Below are 10596 nucleotides of genomic sequence, written 5' to 3' on the forward strand. Positions count from 1 at the left end.
ATGATGCATGTGACGTTGTCGGAGACCCTGATCGATATTATTAATAGCAACCTATTGATTGATTCTTGATGGATTTTCTTTAATTGTCTGTTTCCTCTCTCTTCCAGGTATTTGTACAGCCGGCCAATGTGGCTGTCACAAAAATGGACGTCAGTAACCTAGCCATGGTTATGGCGCCAAACTGTCTGCGCTGCCAGTCGGATGATCCACGTATCATCTTCGAGAACACCAGGAAAGAAATGTCCTTCATACGGGTCCTGATCCAGCACCTGGACACAAGCTTCATGGAGGCCATTCTATAGCAGACTGGGACGCCCCCCCTTTCCCCAGGACACGCGAATACAGGAATATTGTGTGACTGTCACTGTCATCTCATTATTCCCGGAGAGCTCTCGGCTCCCACCGCATTCTCATCCTGTACAGACAACATGGAGTGAATGATTCATCTGCTGTGGCAATAAGGACCCAACACTCCTCCACCTCGGACCAAATTTCAGCATATGGCCCTGCAAGGCATGATGGAAGTGCAGGACACTGTGACTGCAGGGTTTAATGTGTACATGTGCCAGAGTTGTGAGGCATATTGTTCTGAGAATGGCGCTGCAGCACATATAATGTGGCTGCTCCCGAAGAAGGGGTTTGCATTAGCAAGCTTATAAAATAAGCAATTGCCTCAAACTTGAGTTGATATACTCTCCCCTGTCATGCATAAGTCAGTACTCCCCTCCACATAACTCAGTGGTGCTGCCCCCTGCTGGCGGGCTACAGTTTGGAACAGATCAATGAGGTTGCTGCTAGTGAGGAGTTTCAGTTGATCACAGATTAATATTGCTGCCCTCTAGTGGTGAATATAGAAAGGTATGCAGAGGTTTACAATTCTGCCCTCTAGTGGCGGCTATAAAAAAAGGTGTCCACTGATCAGTGATGCTGTGCGCTCTAGTGAGGAATATAGAAGATATACAGCGGACAGTTAAGCTGCACTCTAGTGCTGGATATACAAAGGATAGTAATGTCTAGTGGTGGCTATAGGAAGGTATGCACGGGTCCGTGATGCCGCCCTCTAGAGGTGGCTATAGAATGATATACATATGTCAGTGATGTTGCCCTCTAGTGGTGGTTGTAGAAAGGATGGTGACGAAAGAGTGGGGACTATAAAAATATATGCACAGGTCTGTGATGCTGCCCTCTAGTGGTGGCTATAGGAAGATATACACAGGTCTGTGATGCTGCCCTCTAGTGGTGGCTATAGGAAGATATGCACAGGTCTGTGATGCTGCCCTCTAATTTTGGTTGTAGAAAGGATGATGACAAGAGTGGGGGCTATAGGAAGATATGCACAGGTCTGTGATGCTGCCCTCTAGTGGGGGATATAGGAAAATATGCACAGGTCTGTGGTTCTGTCCTCTAGTGGTGGATTAAGTAACATATGCATAGGTCTGTGATGCTGCCCTCTAGTGGTGGATGTAGTAAGGTATACACAGGTCTGTGAGGTGGCCACATGTGTCCGGGATGCTGCTGTCTAAGGTTTGCTGTAGAAAGTCTGTGATGCTGCCCTCTAGTGGTGGCCATAGAAAGCTATACACATATCAGTAATTCTACCCTCTCCTGGACTGTGATGCTGCCCTCTGGTGTTGGCTATAGAAGGATATGCGCAGGTCTGTGATGGTGTCTTCTAGAATGGCTATAAAAGCTATTCCAAGGCCCCATACACACGGGACAACTGGGACTGGAAAATCCAGTGTGTACGTCATCTGGATTTACTGATCCAAGCTTAGTGAGGAGGCCTTGTAGCCCAGCGATCTGTGATGCTGAGGGTTCTTGTCTCCTCGTGACTCAACTAGTAATACTAGATACAGTATGGGACAGTGGAGCCCCAGGATCAGAGACCTCAGACCATAAGGGTGGGGTGAGGGGTCAGACGAGCTGCTTTCCTTTATATTCTACTACTGTGACACACTCATTGCCAGGCGTCTACCTTGGTATCAATCATTGGAAACATCTTAGAAGAAAATAGATGTAAAAAATGCTGCAGTGGAAATTATTCTACAATAGTTATAAAATCAGGAGCCCTGGTGTCCAAACCTGGAGGAATTTGTTGCATAATGTGATATTTATTCCTATAAGATGGATCTGTGAAGTGCACACTCGGCCTGTAGTATCCTGTATGCTACATTTTTCCCCATTTAGGCCTGGTTCACATGTGTGTTCGGGGAGTCCCCTTGGGGATCCCCAAACGGAATACCAAATGAATTAAAAATCCTATTAGACTATAATGGGGTCTGTGTGTTTTCCGCAGTGTCCTCACGAAGTCATGTGGGCACCAGCATGGACCTCATTATAGTCTATGGAGTCTGTGTGGTTCCTTTTTAATGAATTTGATATTCCATCCAGGGAACCCCAAGCGAACTCCCCAAACAGAATACCGAACGCAGATATGATCCGTGTATGGTCACCTCAGCAGACATATATACCATACACTACATTGTCTCTGTTACTGATATTCTTATATATCTTGTTATGGTGTATATATGAAGTATATATAGTGGGACCTGAATGAAGTGCTTGTCATACGCTCTTGGCTGCAGACTGTAGACATAAGAAGACATTGGTGACTTTTGGGACGGCATCGAGTGCCCCTCTCTCCAGTGAAGAGCCTGTCGGCCTCTTTAGGGGCTCTCATTGGGGAGGGGGCCCCGGCTTCTGGCTTTGCCTGTTCTCCTGAGCTCTGGTATACAGATTACTTTATCCCACACTACATTGTCATTATGCCGGAGGATTCTGGCGCGGTCTCCACATTATCTTGGCACGTCTTGTGGAGATGCCCAGTGAGCTGTTCTCCTTATAATTGGTTCCCTGGCGGCAGAGCGAGCCGCAGATTACCATGGAAATGTCACCTCCTCCCCATGTCCTGTGCTGGGCACCGCTCGGGGACACGCATTACATTTACTGTAGAAGAGATCCCATCCGAGTCCACGAGATACAATGTGACAGGCTCAGACCTATTACACTGAACATGTGCAACCTGCAGCGACAGCCCACAGTATGTATGTCATGTGTGCAAAACTCTGATAGCAGAATAACTTTATTTATATAACACCACCAGACAGGGACACGAACAGACATTACAATGTGACAGAATAACATATGAAGGCCTTGCTCACGAGAACTGACAATCTATGAGGAGAGGAGGGACACAAGAGGTCAGAGGACATGTATAGTACAATGGTCATGACACCATGTCACCCGGAGCTTCAGGCACGTAAACATCTGCAGTCCATTTCTGTCATTTTGGTGCATCTGTGAATTTGCAGACATTCCTAAATAGCGTCCTGTATTGTGTATCCGGCTCTTATGCTGATCGGTGTGTGTCCATCGGTACTGACCCTACACTCGTGTGTTATTCTATCTGACTCCTCCTATTCACAACCTCCAGATGGTAGAGACATGACTGCAGGGTATGTAACCATATATATCACCATGTATATCACCATGTATATCACCATATAGGTCACACGGCTTCTTCCTAGATCTGCATGGGATCTGGAAACACAAAAGGACAGATCATTTATACTATTTATAAAATGATACCACTGAAATGTAGGAATTGTAATGTCTTATAGGTCACGCTGTGTCAGCCATATACCTTATATCATCACCCTCTTGTGGGTCCTCAGCTCAGAACCCTGTACAATATGCCGTCCCTAATACCAGATGCCTATGCTGCATGTCTAAACCCTGCGCCCAAAGCAAACCCTCCGAGCCTAAATACCCCAAGAGACCAACTGACTGCACTCCGGTTACTGACCCCCATGATAATCGGCCTGCGGTTACTGACCCCCACCATTATCAGCTCCTGATCCCATTGATTTGTTTCCTCTGACAATCTTGCACGGCTGACACCTGTCGGCCCCCTCAGCTTGCTGCTGCTGATACATTGACATATTATAGCTGTATATATCGGGCTCTGTACATTATCTCCCCTATGTCTGTATCACCGCCATGTTCTCCCCTGACAGTGTCATTACGTCTAGCGCACACTGATACGTGTGTGATACGTGTTATCCGGCTGCCGTTATGTGACCCATTGACAGTCTGGTGACATTGCCTAATTTAGCTATTGATGCCCAGACCTGGCAGATATTTCTACATGACAATCATATAACATTTGCTTTCCTTACTTTATTCTTGAGGTATCCTGTGAGGCTATGTAGCTGAGTGGAGATACAGCGCTGTGTAATTCCTAGTCAGGACCGTGTGTGCAGCTTTGGATGTAATAGGAGGTATGATGTAGCTCAGACAGGGGGCAGCATTGAGGTAATGCAGCTGAATATCTGCAGCTCTTGGAGTGACTGGAGTATACAAGGCAGGGTGTCATATTGGATCACTAAGAGGATATTTAGTGTTATACTGTGAAATGTTCTTAAATGCGGAGCTCTACTGCGCCAAAACATATTGCAGGATGATCCGGGTCTAAACATGTGGCCGCTGCAGCAGAAATGTAGCTTTATATTAGGAAATTGGGGTTGCATGGTGCCGCCTGCGAGGCTTCTGTCTGCTATCTCTCACCAGGTTCACCTTAAAGGGCACCATTACTGCCATCCATATAAAAGCCAGTACTCTGCCAGAACAACTCTGCGCCATCGCCATTAACTCCCCGACAGGATCAAACAGTTCAATATCCTGACTCTACACCCTCCTACCCCCCAGTTATGTCATCATTCACCTATTTGTAACCGCCACCATCTATCTGGGTCCATAGAGAGAACGGGAGCCAACGCCATCATGTGTCATAAACCAAATAAATCATTGACCGCCATGATGTTGTGGAACCAAGCACCTGCTGCATCAACGACGTGAACGTCAATCAGGGGTCAGAAAACGAAACGCGTCCGACCGGCACATTCTTATTTATTTTTTTCCATTTAGTTTGAAGTGAAACAATAGCGAGTTGTAATATAAATGATACATTGTTACCGTGTACAGAAGAAGCGCGCAATTCCTGCATGAACCATGTAACGATATATAATAACCATACTTGTCAACGTTTTCTGACCCACGTCATGGATCCAACGCCCCCCTCGCTGTTGTTATAGATAACTGGAATCCTGGGGTACGTGTGTATATCCCCTCCCCAATTACATGTACACACAGTCACCAACACGACCCCACCCTGCTCCCTGCGTACAACAACCACCAGCTTTACGGCTCTAGATACACGACAGAGATTGGACGATGTTTACATGGACTTAGTTTTTGTTATTTTTTATTTTGATTCTTCTTTTCCCCCGTAGAGCGACACGACATTGTACATGACGCTGGCCATAGAGCTTTGCTTTGTAGCCTTGTTATACGTGTTGTTTTTTTCACTGTTTTTACAGAATCTATTTAATTTTTATTTTTTACAACTGTTTTATTTATTAAAAAAAAATATGACGGAATAATTGTAAAAAAAAAAAAAATGATTTTTTTTTTTTGTGTCAGGACGAGAACAATCTAATGCAAGTCGTCCCGTTGTATCGATCCCTCCTTGGTAAAGCGATGGTTCTAACATTCTTCTGATTATTATTATTATTATTATTATTATTATTGAGTAGATGCAGATGTCACAGTGCGTCCACCAGAATAAAAACGGATTTCAGCATCTAAAACGAAAATGGAGTCTCTGTTATTTTGTATAACAACTACACCAATATTCTGTGGAGGAAAGTATTTTAGTGTAGTAGTATAATAGTGTAGTAGATTATAGTAGTATAATAGTGTAGTAGATTATAGTAGTATAATAGTGTAGTAGAATATTGTAGTAGATTATAGTAGTATAATAGTGTAGTAGAATATTGTAGTTTAATAGTGTAGTAGAATATTGTAGTATAATAGTGTAGTAGATTATAGTAGTATAATAGTGTAGTAGAATATTGTAGTTTAATAGTGTAGTAGAATATTGTAATGTGTTTGTATAATTATATAGTAGAATATTGTAGTATAATATTGTAGTAGATTATAGTAGTATAATAGTGTAGTAGATTATAGTAGTATAATAGTGTAGTAGGATATTGTAGTATAATAGTGTAGTAGTATATTGTAGTATAATAGTGTAGTAGATTATAGTATTATAATAGTATAGTAGAATATTGTAGTATAATAGTGTAGTCGATTATAGTAGTATAATAGTATAGTAGATTATAGTAGTATAATAGTGTAGTAGAATATTGTAGTATAATAGTGTAGTAGAATATTGTAGTATAATAGTGTAGTAGAATATTGTAGTATAATAGTGTAGTAGAATATTGTAGAATAATAGCGTAGTAGATTATAGTAGTATAATAGTGTAGTAGATTATAGTATTATAATAGTGTAGTAGATTATAGTAGTATAATAGTATAGTAGAATATTGTAGTATAATAGTGTAGTAGATTATAGTAGTACAATAGTGTAGTAGAATATTGTAGTATAATAGTGTAGTAGAATATTGTAGTATAATAGTATAGTAGATTATAGTAGTATAATAGTGTAGTAGAATATTGTAGTATAATAGTGTAGTAGATTATAGTAGTATAATAGTGTAGTAGAATATTGTAGTTTAATAGTGTAGTAGAATATTGTAATGTGTTTGTATAATTATATAGTAGAATATTGTAGTATAATATTGTAGTAGATTATAGTAGTATAATAGTGTAGTAGATTATAGTAGTATAATAGTGTAGTAGGATATTGTAGTATAATAGTGTAGTAGTATATTGTAGTATAATAGTGTAGTAGATTATAGTATTATAATAGTATAGTAGAATATTGTAGTATAATAGTGTAGTCGATTATAGTAGTATAATAGTATAGTAGATTATAGTAGTATAATAGTGTAGTAGAATATTGTAGTATAATAGTGTAGTAGAATATTGTAGTATAATAGTGTAGTAGAATATTGTAGTATAATAGTGTAGTAGAATATTGTAGTATAATAGCGTAGTAGATTATAGTAGTATAATAGTGTAGTAGATTATAGTATTATAATAGTGTAGTAGATTATAGTAGTATAATAGTATAGTAGAATATTGTAGTATAATAGTGTAGTAGATTATAGTAGTACAATAGTGTAGTAGAATATTGTAGTATAATAGTGTAGTAGAATATTGTAGTATAATAGTATAGTAGATTATAGTAGTATAATAGTGTAGTAGAATATTGTAGTATAATAGTGTAGTAGAATATTGTAGTATAATAGTGTAGTAGAATATTGTAGTATAATAGTGTAGTAGAATATTGTAGTATAATAGCGTAGTAGATTATAGTAGTATAATAGTGTAGTAGATTATAGTATTATAATAGTGTAGTAGATTATAGTAGTATAATAGTGTAGTAGAATATTGTATTATAATAGTGTAGTAGATTATAGTAGTATAATAGTATAGTAGAATATTGTAGTATAATAGTGTAGTAGAATATTGTAGTATAATAGTATAGTAGATTATAGTAGTATAATAGTGTAGTAGAATATTGTAGTTTAATAGTGTAGTAGATTATAGTAGTATAATAGTATAGTAGAATATTGTAGTATAATATTGTAGTAGATTATAGTAGTATAATAGTGTAGTAGTAGTAGTAGTAGTAGAATATTGTAGTATAATAGTGTAGTAGAATATTGTAGTATAATAGTGTAGTAGAATATTGTAGTATAATTGTGTAGTAGATTATAGTAGTATAATAGTGTAGTAGATTATAGTAGTATAATAGTGTAGTAGAATATTGTAGTATAATAGTGTATTAGAATATTGTAGTATAATAGTGTAGTAGAATATTGTAGTATAATAGTGTAGTAGAATATTGTAGTACAATAGCGTAGTAGATTATAGTAGTATAATAGTGTAGTAGATTATAGTAGTATAATAGTGTAGTAGAATATTGTATTATAATAGTGTAGATTATAGTAGTATAATAGTATAGTAGAATATTGTAGTATAAAAGTGTAGTAGATTATAGTAGTATAATAGTGTAGTAGAATATTGTAGTATAATAGTGTAGTAGAATATTGTAGTATAATAGTGTAGTAGATTATAGTAGTATAATAGTGTAGTAGAATATTGTAGTTTAATAGTGTAGTAGATTATAGTAGTATAATAGTATAGTAGAATATTGTAGTATAATAGTGTAGTAGATTATAGTAGTATAATAGTGTAGTAGTAGTAGTAGAATATTGTAGTATAATAGTGTAGTAGAATATTGTAGTATAATAGTGTAGTAGATTATAGTAGTATAATAGTATAGTAGTATATTGCAGCATAATAGTATAGTAGTATATTGTAGTAGAATATTGTAGTATAATAGTGTAGTAGAATATTGTAGTATAATAGTGTAGTAGAATATTGTAGTATAATAGTGTAGTAGATTATAGTAGTATAATAGTGTAGTAGATTATAGTAGTATGATAGTGTAGTAGAATATTGTAGTATAATAGTGTAGTAGATTATAGTAGTATAATAGTGTAGTAGAATATTGTAGTTTAATAGTGTAGTAGATTATAGTAGTATAATAGTATAGTAGAATATTTTAGTATAATAGTGTAGTAGATTATTGTAATGTGTTCGTATAATTATATAGTAGAATATTGTAGTATAATATTGTAGTACATTATAGTAGTATAATAGTGTAGTAGTAGTAGAATATTGTAGTATAATAGTGTAGTAGAATATTGTAGTACAATAGCGTAGTAGAATATTGTAGTATAATTGTGTAGTAGATTATAGTAGTATAATAGTGTAGTAGATTATAGTAGTATAATAGTGTAGTAGAATATTGTAGTTTAATAGTGTAGTAGATTATAGTAGTATAATAGTGTAGTAGAATATTGTATTATAATAGTGTAGTAGATTATAGTAGTATAATAGTATAGTAGATTATAGTATTATAATAGTGTAGTAGAATATTGTAGTATAATAGTATAGTAGATTATAGTAGTATAATAGTATAGTAGAATATTGTAGTATAATAGTGTAGTAGAATATTGTAATGTGTTCGTATAATTATATAGTAGAATATTGTAGTATAATATTGTAGTAGATTATAGTAGTATAATAGTGTAGTAGTAGTAGTAGAAAATTGTAGTATAATAGTGTAGTAGAATATTGTAGTATAATAGTATAGTCGATTATAGTAGTATAATAGTGTAGTAGAATATTGTAGTATAATAGTGTAGTAGATTATAGTAGTATAATAGTGTAGTAGAATATTGTAGTTTAATAGTGTAGTAGATTATAGTAGTATAATAGTATAGTAGAATATTGTAGTATAATAGTGTAGTAGATTATTGTAATGTGTTCATATAATTATATAGTAGAATATTGTAGTATAATATTGTAGTAGATTATAGTAGTATAATAGTGTAGTAGTAGTAGAATATTGTAGTATAATAGTGTAGTAGAATATTGTAGTATAATAGTGTAGTAGAATATTGTAGTATAATAGTGTAGTAGAATATTGTAGTATAATAGTGTAGTAGAATATTGTAGTATAATAGCGTAGTAGATTATAGTAGTATAATAGTGTAGTAGATTATAGTATTATAATAGTGTAGTAGATTATAGTAGTATAATAGTGTAGTAGAATATTGTATTATAATAGTGTAGTAGATTATAGTAGTATAATAGTATAGTAGAATATTGTAGTATAATAGTGTAGTAGATTATAGTAGTATAATAGTATAGTAGGTTATAGTAGTATAATAGTGTAGTAGAATATTGTAGTATAATAGTGTAGTAGAATATTGTAGTATAATAGTATAGTAGATTATAGTGGTATAATAGTGTAGTAGAATAGTGTAGTATAATAGTGTAGTAGAATATTGTAGTATAATAGTGTAGTAGATTATAGTAGTATAATAGTATAGTAGATTATAGTAGTATAATAGTGTAGTAGAATATTGTAGTTTAATAGTGTAGTAGATTATAGTAGTATAATAGTATAGTAGAATATTGTAGTATAATAGTGTAGTAGATTATTGTAAAGTGTTCGTATAATTATATAGTAGAATATTGTAGTATAATATTGTAGTAGATTATAGTAGTATAATAGTGTAGTAGTAGTAGTAGTAGTAGTAGAATATTGTAGTATAATAGTGTAGTAGAATATTGTAGTATAATAGTGTAGTAGAATATTGTAGTATAATTGTGTAGTAGATTATAGTAGTATAATAGTGTAGTAGATTATAGTAGTATAATAGTGTAGTAGAATATTGTAGTATAATAGTGTAGTAGAATATTGTAGTATAATAGTGTAGTAGAATATTGTAGTATAATAGTGTAGTAGAATATTTTAGTATAATAGTGTAGTAGAATATTGTAGTATAATAGTGTAGTAGATTATAGTAGTATAATAGTGTAGTAGAATATTGTAGTTTAATAGTGTAGTAGAATATTGTAATGTGTTTGTATAATTATATAGTAGAATATTGTAGTATAATATTGTAGTAGATTATAGTAGCATAATAGTGTAGTATGTTATAGTAGTATAATAGTGTAGTAGAATATTGTATTATAATAGTGTAGATTATAGTAGTATAATAGTATAGTAGAATATTGTAGTATAAAAGTGTAGTAGATTATAGTAGTA

At 34.7% G+C, this 10596-nt stretch overlaps 1 protein-coding gene across 1 annotated transcript in view; it reads left to right on the forward strand.

Annotated features, from left to right (window-relative positions):
* Window positions 1–2170, forward strand: part of ARHGAP39 (Rho GTPase activating protein 39) — a 207398-nt gene extending 205228 nt beyond the window's left edge. Inside the window, exons 10-11 of the mRNA XM_075270001.1 lie at window positions 108–868; window positions 1170–2170. Of these exons, the coding sequence (XP_075126102.1) occupies window positions 108–302 (195 nt within the window). The 3' untranslated portion in view covers window positions 303–868; window positions 1170–2170. The remainder of the gene's footprint in view (window positions 1–107; window positions 869–1169) is intronic.
* Window positions 2171–10596: the final 8426 nt, after the last annotated feature.

The sequence above is a fragment of the Leptodactylus fuscus genome, chromosome 4 (genome assembly GCF_031893055.1).
Source record: "Leptodactylus fuscus isolate aLepFus1 chromosome 4, aLepFus1.hap2, whole genome shotgun sequence".
Lineage (NCBI taxonomy): Eukaryota > Metazoa > Chordata > Amphibia > Anura > Leptodactylidae > Leptodactylus > Leptodactylus fuscus.